Here is a 13,531-nt window from a genome sequence, read left to right on the forward strand (position 1 = left end):
TGTATTCTGCCTTAGTAAGTTTCGCTTGTACCCATTCTAAGATGCACCGTAGGTATCATAATTTTCTTTATAGAGGTCCTTCACCTCTTTTGTTAGGTATATTCCTAGGTATTTCATTTTCTTTGAAACTATGGTGTAGAGAGTTGTGTCCTTAATTAGATTCTCATCTTGGCTGTTATTGAGTGTACTGATTGTGGACATTGATTTAATATCCTGAGACATTACTGTATTTTTTGATGACTTCCTGGAGTCTTGAATCTTTGGGGTTCTCTAAGTGTAAGATCATATCGTCAGCAAAGAGGGAGAGTTTGACCCTCTTGTGCTCCCATTTGGATGCCCTTTATTTCCTTGTATTGCCTAATTGTATTGGCTAGAATTTCCAGCACTATGTTGAATAGTAGTGGTGACATAAGACAACCGTCTGGTTCCAGTTCTAAGTGGAAAAAGTTTTAGTTTAACTCCATTCACTAAAATATTAGCTGTGGGTTTGTCATAGATAGCTTCTATCAGTTCAGAAATGTGCCACCTATGCCTATACTCTTTAGCGTTCTAATCAGAAAAGGATGCTGGATTTTATGAAATGCTTTTTTTGCGTCTATTGAGAGGATCATATGGTCTTTGTTTTTGCTTCTGTTGATATGGTGAATAGTGTGTGTGGACTTGCATATGTTAAACCAGCCTTGCATCCCTGGGATGAAACCTACTTGATCATGATGTATGACTTTTTTGATGATAAACAGTAGTCTTTTGGCTAGGATTTTGTTGAGAATTTTTGCATCTATATTCATTAGTGAAATTGGTCTGTAATTTTCCTTTTTAATTGGGTCTTTTCCTGGTTTTGGTATCAGGGTGATGTTTGCTTTGTAGAATGTGTTGGAGAAGATTTCTTCCTCCTCAATTTTTTTGAATAATTTCTGCAATATGGGAATAAGCTCTTCTTTGAAAGTTTGATAGAATTCTGGTGTGAAGCCATCTGGACCAGGGCATTTTTTTGTTGGAAGATTTTTTAATTGTTTCTTTGATCTCAGTACTTGAAATCAGCCTGTTCAGGAGATCTATTTTTCCTGGCTAAGTCTAGGGAGAGGGTGTGATTCCAAATATTGATCCATTTCCTTCACATTGTCAAATTTCTGAGCATAGAGTTTCTGGTAATATTCAGAGATAATCTCTTGTATCTCTGTGGCATCAGTTATTATTTTCCCTTTGTCATGTTTGATTGAGGTTACTAGAGATTTTACTTTTCTATTTCTAGTTAATCTGGCCAAAGGTTTATCAATTTTATTTTTTCAACAACTCATTTCATTGATTTTCTGAATGATTCCTTTTTTTTCAATTTCATTAATCTCTGATTTAATTTTGGATATTTCTTTTCTTCTACTGGATTTAGGCTTAGATTGTTCTTCTTTTTCCAATTCCATCAGATGGCTTGTGAGTTTGTTCATATGCTTTCTTTCTGTTTTTCGAATGTAGGCTTCTAAAGTGATAAATTTTCCTCTCAGTACTGCTTTTGCTGTATCCCACAGGTTTTGGTAGCTTGTATTTTCATTGTTGTTCTGCTCAAGGAAATTAATGATTTCCTTTTTTATTTCTTCCTGCACCCATCTGTCATTCAATAGAAGGTTGTTTAATTTCCATGCCTTTGTGTGGAGTTTGAACGTTTTTATTGGAGTTGAGTTCCACCTTCAGTGCCTTGTGGTCTGAGAAGATGCAAGGTAAAATTTCAATTCTTTTGATCCTGTTGAGGTTTGTTTTATGCCCTAGGATATGATCAATTTTGGAGAATGTTCCATGGGGTGATGAGAAGAATGTATATTCTTTATCTTTATGATGGAGTGTTCTATATACGTCTATCAAGCACAGTTGTTCTAGGGTCTCATTTAAGTCTCTTATATCTTTGTTTAATTTCTGTTTAGAGGATCTGTCCCGCTCTGTGAGAGGGGTGTTAAAGCCTCCTGTTATTATGGTGTTATAGGATATTGTACTGCTCAGACTGAGTAAGGTCTGTTTCAAGAATCTGGGAGCATTTAAATTTGGTGCATAAATATTTAGAATTGAAATGTCTTGTTGTATTTTTCACTTGACCAATAAGAAGTAACCATCTTTGTCTTTTTTTGACTTCAGTTGCTTTAAATCCACATGTATCTGAAAATAAGATTGCAACCCCTTTTTCCTTCTAGTTTCCGTTTGCCTGAAACACTGTTTTCCAACCCTTAACTCTGAGCTTTAATTTGTCTTTTGAGACTATGTTTCCTGCAGAGAGCAAATGGATGGCTTATATTTTTTAATCCAGTCAGCCAGTCAGTGGGGATTATGCCTCTTCAGTGGGGAGTTCAAGCCATTAACATTTATTGAGATAATTGGTAAGTGTGGTAGCATTTCCATTTATCTTATTTTGTGAAAGTCCGTTGCTTAGATTTGTCGTTTGTGTCATTGTGGAAGCTAGGTTCTGTCCTTTAATTTCTGGGTGCTTGCTTTGCTGGTGGTTCCTTGTGATGGTCAGTGTGTAGAACAGGTTGAAATATTTCCTATAGAGCTGGTCTTGTGGCAAATTTCCTCAGTGTTTGCATATCAGTAAAAGATTTGATTTCTCCATCGATTTTAAAGCTTAGCTTAGCGGGATATAGAATTCTGGGCTGGAAGTTATTCTGCCGAAGTAGATTAAAAGTAGATTCCCATTGTCTTCTGGATTGAAGTTTCATTAGAGAAGTCTGTGGTCATCCTGTTGGATTTGCCCCTATAGGTCAATTGGCGCTTATTCCTAGCAGCTTGAAGAATCTTTTCTTTTGTCTTGACTTTGGACAGGTTTATGACAATATGTCTTGGAGAAACACTATTTGAGTTGAGATGATCCAGGGTCCTATATCCCTCTGAAAGGAGTGTGTAAGAATCTTTGGTGATATTTGGGGAATTTTCACTTACAATATTCTCTAGTATGGCTTCCATTCTTCTGGGGCATTCTTCTTCCCCCCTCTGGGATACCTATAACTCGTATGTTTGAATGCTTATTTATAAAGTCCCATAATTCTGTCAGTGAATGTTCTACTTTTCTCTCTTCTTTTCTGCCTCTTTAAATCTGAGTTATCTCAAGAGCTTTGTCCTCTACCTCTGAGATTTTTTCTTGTGCATGATCTAATCTGTTGTTGATACTTTCTATTGCATCTTTAAGTTCTCTAATTGCTTCAGTTCCTTCAGCTCTGCTATGTCCTTTCTGTATTCTTCATACCGTTTATCTCTTTTTGATTCTGTTTTTGGATTTCCTTTTGGTTATTTTCCACTTCCTCAGCAATTTCCTTCATTGTTTTTTTGTTGTTTTCCACTTTCTGAGTATTTCCTTCATTGTTTTCATCATCTGTATTTTAAATTCCCTTTCTGTCATTTCTAACATTTCTTTATAGGTGGAATCCTCTGCAGTAGCTACTTTTTGGTCCCTTTGGGGGTTTGCTCTGAACTTTTTTCATGTTGCCAGGATTTTTCTGCTGATTCTTCCTCATGAGTGTTTTCTTTTATCTGTTTTCTTGTCTTAGTTTTCCTTTTACTTCCTCTTGCTCTTTAAGTTACTTAGCTTCTGGCCTAAGGTTTTGATGAGTCCTTTTGGTATAGGACCTGAAGGATGAGAAGACTGAAGAACAAGAAGGGATAAAAGATTTAAGAAAGAAAGAAAAAAAGGAAAGGAGAGGGGGTGAGTAAAAGGGAATAATGACAAAAAGAAGAGAGGCTCAGAAAGAGGGAGACAGGAGCAATATAGGTGTATAGTAGGGTACTTTGACCCAGCCTTAAAAGCCCCCAACCTCTGGGTTTCCTGGGTTGGGTGGTTCCCTTGAGGTCAGCAGCTCATTGCCAGCCTGTTCAGACACAGTACCCCACCTCCATGAAGTAGAGAGGAAAGACAAAAATACTATCAATCAAACCAAAAGAAACAAAAACCCTTATTGGATAAAATTGGGGGCGGAGGGGAACCAAATAATAGGGGCAGAAACACTAGCAAAAATGAAGTTCTTATTGTTAAAGAAAGCAACAATGGAAAATTATATTTAAACTAGAAAAATGAAGAAGGAAAAAGAAAAGAACATAAAGAAGAAAAAAGGAAAATCTAGAGGGAATATGTTGAAATTAAAAACAAACCCCAAACAAAAAAACAAAACAGTATATCTATCTTACTGAATATTGTCCGGGCAATAGGTGATCTTGTGGGGTATGAGATATTAATCACAATGCTCATACAGATGTCCGAGATGGAGACTGGAGGTCTCTGCTGATTTCTCAAACCCCACAGGCTTGAGAGCTTATCCTCAGCCTGCTTAAAAAACACTTTCAACTGTTATCCTTGGCTAGGCAGAAGCTTTCCCAGGAAACACTTGTTGCTGAGATCTCTTCTGAAGTGGTTGCCCGTTTATCTAGTGCACCCAAACCAGTCTCACTCTATGCCCCTGAAGGCCAAGGCTGTAATCTCCCAAACACTGAGATTTCCACTCATCCCTAGCTTTTCGGTCCCCGCCTTTGGGCTGCTCAGTCACTAGTTTACTTGCTGATTCTCACACTCCGACCCTGAGGGTGGAGCCTGCAGGGGCTGTTTTCCCACAGTGGCTGTGCAGGCTGCCCACAGCTGAACATATTAGCTCCCCTCCCGCTCAACGGTTCAGTCTTTGGCCCTAGAAAAAGCTCAAAGTCATCCGCACTCTCGCCCAGGATTTCCTGAGGTGGTTCAATCAAGTGTCCAAGTCCAAAAACACAAATAGCCCACAGGTAAGTTTACAATCTTGCTGTTGGTGTAGTTACAGCTATGGCCTCAGACCAAGACCAAATGAACGGCACCCACCACTTGCCAGTTCTCCACTGTTTTTATCTTCGTGGGGTCCATAAGTCTCTGGCTGTCTCCCTGTGTTCCCAAAGGGATGTTTCTGGGAAGATTCCACCAGCCAGAGATGCCCGGAGTCTTCTCTCCCCAATTTCACTGTGTCCAGTTGCAAAGAAGCTGCTACTCGCCACCATCTTCTCCTGGAAACCCTAAATGTACTTTTATTTACAAAGTGGACATTGAAAGATTTTACAAAATACAGTAAAATCTGCATAGTTGACCACCTCTTTAAGTCAACCTAATTTTCAAAGACCAGACATGGCACCTGTGTAGTAGGCCTAATTCTTTATGTTGACCACCTTTGTATGTTGATCAGTTTGTTACGGTCCCCCTCAACTTACAGAGGTTCTGCTGTATTTACAAAGTATGCTCTACGTGTTGGCTGCTTCTCTGTAAAATTTTGTAATGAAAATTTCGTAAATAAAGGTACATTTAGCCATAATTGCTCATTTTTCTATGTATGACAAAGTTATGGGTGACCTTTGGGACACACTCTAGTTCAGTGGTTCTCAACCTTGGGTTATAACCCACAGGAACTGTATTAAAGGGTTGCGGCATTAGGAAAGTTGAGAACCACTGCTCTAGTTGAACCTAACTTTTGATTTGCAGATAGAAATACCATAGGGTCCTATATTTGCCATTCACTTATTAACTTGAAAGGGAGTTAAATCTAAATTTTGAGGAGTTTATGGGACCTGCTTTATCTGTTGGTCTAAATAGATTACTTTTTAGTATTTTAGAAAATTTTCTCAGGGGTAATACTACTAGCACATTGAGTATTCTCATTATTAATAATAATACATATATTTTACAGTTCTTCATCTTATGTTTCTTCTGCAGCTATATGTCCTGCTTACACAATATTTTTAATATTCACCCTGATTTAGGTAATTTGAGTGAAGGATTAGAATTTTGGAGTGTCTATTGTAGTTTCTCTGATCTGAATGTATTTGTAATGTAGAAAATTCTCTAGGCTTGGCGCCTGTGGCTCAAGCAGCTAAGGCGCTAGCCACATGCACCTGAGCTGGTGGGTTTGGATCCAGCCCGGGCCCGCCAAACAACAATGACGGCTGCAACCAAAAAATAGCCGGGCGTTGTGGTGGGATCCTGTAGTCCCAGCTACTTGGGAGGCGGAGGCAGGAGAATCGCTTGAGCCCAGGAGTTGGAGGTTGCTGTGAACTGTGATGCTACAGCACTCTACCCAGGGTGACAGCTTGAGGCTCTGTTTCAAAAAAAAAAAATTCTCTCAATCTAATAGTGTTATATTTGAAATTGCTAACATCTGAAGGTAGTCAAAGGCTGCCTGAACTGAAAAAATTCACAATTGGGGAACTGCAGGTGATTTGGACTCTCGATGATGTCTTCTTAGTATGTGAAAACTTCTTTTTTTCTTTATGGTGTTTGTTTACTTTTAGAGTATAATGTAATGCACGTGTTGTAAGTTTGCAGTTTTACAAAACATGCTGTGATGGTTGTTGCTTTGTTTTTATATATTTTAATCTACTACTTTGATAACTTTTTACATGAACTAACAAATGAATTTCACCTTAATTATTTGAGAACTTATTTTCTTATGTAACCCATAGTGAAACGAACTTTCTCTATATAAATTTTCCCAAATCATCATAGATTCTTTTTCTTCTTCTTTTTTTTTTTATTATTAAATCATAGCTGTGTATATTAATGCAGTCATGGGGTACAATGTGCTGGCTTTATACACAATTTGAAATATAGATTAAACATGAGGTTGAGTGAAATTAATGCATGTTAAACACCTTAAAGTATTTCTTCAAAATGTAAATCATGTTATATATTACTTCCGTTTGTTAATGTATCAACTCTTGCATTTCACATATAAGATGTTTTATCTATGTCTCCGTCAGTTGAAGTTAAAATTGAATTTTTATATTTTAGATTTATAAATTCCTTATTTGCGACCCTCCTGCCCCTGAATTTTTATATCAGTCCTTCGGTATTGTATATTTAATAGGTAGATTGATTGGTAGGAGAAATGATTCTATTTATTGCTGAAATGTTAAAGAAAGGTGGAACTGCATTTGGTTTCTTACTCCAAGCATTTATTCTTACTTTATTTATTTATTTATTTGAGACAGTCTCACTCTGTCTGCCCTGGGTTGAGTGCTGTAGTGTCACAGCTCACAGCAAACTTAAACTCTTGAGCTTTAGGAATCCTCTTGCTTCAGTGTCTCCCCCACCCCAAAAATGGCTGGGACTATAGGCTTGGGCTACTATGCTAGGCTAGTTTTTCTATTTTTAGTAGATGGAGTCTACTAAACTCAAACTTGTGAGCTCAGGCAACCCCTCACCCCTACCCCCACCTCGGCCTTCCAGAGTGCTAAGATTACAGGTGGTCAAGCGATCTAATATTAACCAGAAGTTCTTGACAAAAAGATTACAAAGGATTATGAGAAGTATAAAATTAATTTTCCTCCATTCCTCAAAGTTTCCCTTGTTTTTTTTTTCTCCTAGAAGTAGCTGATAAATTCTAGTTTTGTTTTATAATTTTTATTTTTATAATTTTGATCTCAGTTCCTTTCTAATTACACTATGAACTTTTTCATGTAACATAATATATGTGTGTATTTATTAATGCAATATTTCCCCCATTTTAAGTATGGCAAAGCTAAAATTTACCTCAGAAAATTGTTATTTTCTTTAACTCGTAGTATGAATCATTGGCAGTGTTCTTAAATAATTAACAAGATGTTTAGCATTGTGATCAACAATTGTATTCTGCATGCATATGTGTATTATTTTTTATACATGTTTATTGATTTAAATAAGGTTTATAACCTTTTAGGAACTTTCTATAGTTGAATTTAACAGCGTATCTTTGAGACTTTGGAATTTACAGGCTAATTTAAATACAGTCATCCAAGTTTTTATCATTTATTATTAACTTGAGCTGTAGAAGTTAATGTATTACTTTATTACATTTTGCTTTAATCAGTGTTAGTGAGTTAAATAAGTATTAAGCATTGAAAAATTCTGGCTTTTGTTCCTCTGTGATTAATGTAGTTAGCATTTCCATTCTACTTAAATGTTGAAATTTGCTAGTTTATAATTAATAGTCATTTACAAAATTCTGAACTAACACTTCGGGTTAAATTAGAATCTCTGTTAGCCATGAAGCTTAAGTGCTTACTTAGTATAGTGCTTACTTGTTTTTTTTTAGAAGTGTATGTGGTTAATACATGAGACATAAATGAGAAAGGCTTGTTAAATAAGTTATTTGGTTTGGTTTTTCTTTCAGTAGTTAATTCTCATTTGTCTTTGGAAGAGCCATTTTAGTAATTATTTTCCTCACCTTAGAAATAGAGATGATAATAGAAAATAAATGTTATTGAAGTAGAGACAAACATTGGAAAAAACTGAAAATAATGAAAAAAATGGTGACCCACAGTTAACATCTCAGAGTTTTTCTTTAAATTTCTTTCTCAGATCTCATTCACAAGAGAGAAATTCATAATATAAGAGTAAAGTGTTGTACTTACCATTATTATGAATTAGATTATTTTTTTCTTTTTAGGTAAAGAGAAATTGTATTCTTCTTTCCTGTGTGTTATATCAATGTAGGAACAACAGATGGCAAATACAATAGAACCTCCATAGTTGACCACCTTCCTACACTGACCACCTCCTTAAGTTGACTTAATTTTTGTAGACCAGATAAGCACCACGTGTATATCTCATTGCAGTAGGCCTAGTCCTTATGTTGACTACTTCTGTATGCTGACCAGTTTGTTATAGTACCTTGGTAGTCAACTTACAGAGGTTCTACTATGTTTTTATAGTAATTTTAGGGTAAACACTGTAAATTGTTTCTAGAGTAGTCTGATTCTGTGTTTTACTAAGGAAAAAGGAAAAGTTATTCAGTTATCACTTAGAAGTGTATTCATATTTAAATTAGTTGAAAATTACAGTGGTTTTAAATAGTTTGCTTTTATTTTGTAAAGGAGATTTTCTTGTTGTTGTTTCTTTTCTCTTTTTTCTTTAAAGCGTAAAATGTGTTGGCTCGGGTGCCTATGGCTCAAGTGGCTAAAGCACCAGCCACATACACCTGAGCTGGTGGGTTCAAATCCAGCCCAGGCCTGCCAAACAACAATCACAACTGCAACCAATAAATAGTCTGCGCCTGTAGTCCCAGCTACTTGGGAGGCGGAGGCAGGAGAATCACTTGGTGCCAGGAGTTGGAGGTTGCTGTGAGCTGTAATGCTATAGTACTCTACCCAGGGTGACAGCTTGAGGCTCTGTCTCAAAAAAAAAAAAAAAGATTAAAATGTGTTAATTTTTAAGGTGAACTGGGCCTCTAGCCTATACCTGCTCTCTTTGGACATTAAGATTTTTACTTAATCAAATAGAGTTGTTGACCCATGTCTTCAAGGAAATAGAAAAAGCTTTTTCCATTTAACATTTTTTTTTTGTTGTTGTTGGTGTGATGTGAAACCATTTTGCAATTCCAGCAGAACCTCTACAATTGACCACCTCCCTACTGTGACCACCTCCTTAAGTTGACCTAATTTTCACGGACCAGACATGTACCACACGTAGGGCTAGTTCCTTATGTTGACCAATTTGTTATAGTCCCTTGGGTGGTCAGCTTCTTTATTTCATTCCTCTGTCCTATCTGATTTGCATTTCAGAAGAAGCAAACTGTCCTTTATGTGATGTGTCCCTTTCTAACAAAACCCAGTGTGTTGAGGGTGGGGATAAGAGAACCTATGTATTTAAAACCATAGAATATTTAGATTTCTTTTGTGTCACAGGGACAGAATTAATGTGGTATTGCCACAGCTAAATAGAAAGGATTTCCAGGGGGACGTGCTGGACCCAACTGAACCCTGATGGACTTTGATTAGAATCAGGTTGTTGATATTTAGTGGTCATTACTTCTAGATATTATTACCCCTTAATGTTGAGAAAATTAAAGAGAACTAGCAATGGTAAAACCACTTCTGACTTTCACCACTTTCTTTCTTCAGAGAGGACTTTATTTGCCTCAGTATAGGTTATAAAAATAAATTATAAGACCACTATAATTATAAGACCATGCTGTTAAAATGAACTAACAGGGATAGTTAAGAATGATTACATGCTAAATTTATTAGAAGTTTGAAAAAATTTTAGTGCATGAAAGAAATGGCATCAAAACTAGGGTTTTTTTTTATAGAGGATGAGGTGGCTAACTTTCCATACTATACTTAAAGTTCCCTTCTGTTTGTAAACAGTAATTCTTCCTTGATTTAATAAACATGAGCACAATCCTATCAGTCACTTTATGAAATTGAATAGGATTCTTTAGGATTTTATGATCTTGTTAGGGAAATACTTATCTCTGCTCTTTATTTAGCATCTGAAACATTTTTTTTTCAGTCTTGATTTTGTTGTAATTATCAGTGATAGAGGGGATTTTTTTTTTTTTAGTTTTTGGCCAGGTTTGAACCTGCCACTTCCTGTATATGGGGCTGGCGCCCTACTTCTTTGAGCCACAGGTGCCGCCCTGACGGAGGGGACTTTTATAAATGCTGTTAATGATTTCTTTTTCTTCAGTGAAAGATACACCTTAAAATATCTTTCATATCACTGGCAGGTCTTTATTGTTTTACTGTAGATTTTAGCAAAGAGATGGTGGGCCTTATACATAAATAAAAGTATTTCTCAAATTTCTTTAATGAACTTTGAAAATGACCTCTGGTGCTTATGGTGATTGCTTTATGAAGTTACCTATATATTCTGAAGAGCCTATCAGACATTTTTTAATGTAGATACGTTGGGTCCAGCTGTTTAAAGATATACTAGAATTATAAATGCAAATATTGTTTTTAGACAGCTTCACTGAAAATGCAGAAAGCCCTAAACCCTTGGGTAAATTTCGGAAAAAGTTTGTGTATGTCAAAGTGGATTTTAGTTCTGTGATCCGCCTTCAAAGTAGAACTTTGAATTTCTGTGTATTTAAATTTTTTTTATTGGTGTTGACAGCTCTTTATCATATTAATGAATTTGCTTTTGTGTATTATGTCTTGGTTTCCCAAGACAGCTCCCAGAATTGGTGATTTGCTAGGAATATCCACAGGACTCTGGGTATAATTGTGCTCATGGCTATGATTTACTATAGCAGAAGGATACAAAGCAAAATCAGCAAAGGAAAAAGGCATATGGCACAAAGTCTGAAGGAAACCAGGGGCAAGCTTCTAAGAGTTCTCTCCCACTGAAGTCACACAGGAGATGCTTACTTCCTCCTGCATTAAATTGTGACAGTATGGGGAATGTTCATTAGAGACTCAGTGCCCAAGGTTTTTACTGGGGGCTGATAATATAGGCACTCTTATCCTTATTTATGTACTGAAATTCCAGACTCTTTGAAGGAAAGCGCCTAAACTATAATATATTGTTTGTACAGTTTAGGCATAGTGAACCACTCTTATCAGTTCCAGGAATGGAGGGAACCCTCTCAGAACATATGCTCCCAGGCACCAGCTGAGGGCCAGCTATGCTGTCAGGCTTTTGTAAGTAAGGATAGGCAGGCTCAGGCCTGCCATGTTAACTCTTTTCTGCACATACGTGTTTATAGAGATCCAGATTAGCTAAATCTGGTTGCTTGGCATTGTTAATTATGAATTTGAGTTACATTTTTATTTACCTGTTTGTTAAGGGAATGGTTGGGAATGACCCTAAACTTATATGAGCTCTGTTTTGATAATTTTAAATAAATTTGAAATTCTTCTTTCATTTTTTTGGGAGACAGGATCTTACCCTGTTGCCTAAGCTGGAGTGCGGTGCCACCATCATAGCTCACTGCAGCAGCAAACTCCTGGGCTCAAGTGATTCTCCTGCCTCCGCCTCCCAGGAAGCTAGACTATAGGCACACACACCATACCAGGCTCATTTTTAAAAAATCTTTTGTAGAGATAGGGGTCTTGCTATGTTGCCTAGGCTGTCATCGTACTCCTGGCCTCCAGTGATCCACCCTCCTCAGCTTCCGCAAGTACTGGGATTACAAATGTGAGCCACTGTGCCTGGCTGAAATTCTTTTTTGAAAGGGCTTGTGGGGTGCTCTGTTTTAGATATGGATAAAAAAATGGAAGCCAGATGATATGCCAAGTCATAGTTAATGTTAAAATTCCAAATTTCTCTGCAGGTGATATTTACAATGGCTTGTTTGATGGAAATAAGTGAATTGAAGCATTTTATATACTGGTTCTATGGAGAGTGAAAAGCTACTGTTTTACTAAAAATTGCCATTTTTCCTGATGCAATAATAGAATTCACCTAAAATATTGAAGAATATTTTAACAACCATTTTTCTTCCTAATATGCTTCTTCAGAAAGAATGGTTTGGTAACATAGTAGACATGTAAAGTTATATTACTCATGGAATGCTCGTTTTCATGGATGCTGATATATGTTGGTGTAAAAAGTCATGTTGGCTTCTGGTATGGGAAATTAAGTTAAAAAATAATCAATGTTTGCCAAATGGAAAAAAACTCCTTGAAAAATACTTCAATATTATTATTTTCTAATAAGATTTTTTTTTAGAAAGGAAATAAAAGCATTCCAGTATTTCTTTTTGTTGTTTACAACCTTGTGAATACAGTGAACTAATCATTTTCTGCCAGCCTGTTTGTTTATATTTTCACTCATCTGTTGGTAACATTTATTCTTTCATCTGATTTATACTGTTAATGGAAGTCATGTTTTGCTACATTTGATTTAATTTGTTGATAAGACTACTGTTTTTTTTAAGTTAAAAGATTTATACATAATAATTCCCAGAATCTAAGAATTTTGATTTAAAAATTGATTTTTTTTGAGTATTTGACTATAATCTTTATAAATGCAGGGTCTGTGTATGAATACCAAGTGCCTAGAATACTACTTGGAACATAGTAGGTACTCAGTTATTCACTTTTTAAGTGAATGATTTAAAAAAAGTTAGAATATTTGTAATTTTAAAATTAAAATTTTTGAAAAATTATATTGAAATAATTTATAATAGCCTTTTAAAAAGACTGTTAAATTCAAACTCTTCATGTCTGAGTAACCAGCAGATCCTACCTGAGACAAATCTCTGAGTTAATTTTAGAACATGTTAACGGTAAAGCTTCATTATAACATTGCTTCCTTTAATGTTTCCAATATCAAATGTAAAATCACTAAAAAGATGTACAAAGGACCACTGTATGTGCAACATGCTCTGTAAGCTAATGTGTTTTTAAGGACGCAGGGGAACAAACGAGAGAACGTGCCTCCTAGGGAGCATGATGGTGATGTGACTGAACAGTCAGACGTACGAGTTGCATCTGCTGGAAATAAAAGGTACAGTATGTAATGTTAATTCTCTCAGTCATTACTCTGTGAAACAGCACCTGCTTAACAGTGGCTTACCAAAGAAGTGAAAGGTATGGTATATTAGCAGCCTTACTTATTTGAGAAGATTGAATTAAAGGGGAAAAAATAGGGGAGGAGGTAGTGTTAAATGAAAATTTATAGTACTTTGCAGCATTCTTTTGAAGAACAAATTTTTGGTTATAAAGTATGCTAAGGTGTCCTGAATAAGTTGAAAGGAGAAATAAATTAAGAAACAAAGTCCATAAATTGAATTTAGTGGAGTAAAATTCACTGTAAGATATCTTGGAGTCATGGCACTACAAGTTG

The 13,531-nt window shown here is 36.0% G+C and overlaps 1 protein-coding gene across 6 annotated transcripts in view; it reads left to right on the forward strand.

The window, feature by feature from the left end:
- Positions 1–13,531, forward strand: part of CSPP1 (centrosome and spindle pole associated protein 1) — a 139,604-nt gene that overhangs the window by 33,734 nt on the left and 92,339 nt on the right. For all 6 annotated transcript variants that reach the window (XM_053559506.1, XM_053559505.1, XM_053559501.1 and 3 more), the window contains exon 9: positions 13,094–13,192. In XM_053559506.1, the coding sequence (XP_053415481.1) occupies positions 13,094–13,192 (99 nt within the window). The remainder of the gene's footprint in view (positions 1–13,093; positions 13,193–13,531) is intronic.

Source organism: Nycticebus coucang, chromosome 13 (assembly GCF_027406575.1).
Source record: "Nycticebus coucang isolate mNycCou1 chromosome 13, mNycCou1.pri, whole genome shotgun sequence".
Taxonomy (NCBI): Eukaryota; Metazoa; Chordata; class Mammalia; order Primates; family Lorisidae; genus Nycticebus; species Nycticebus coucang.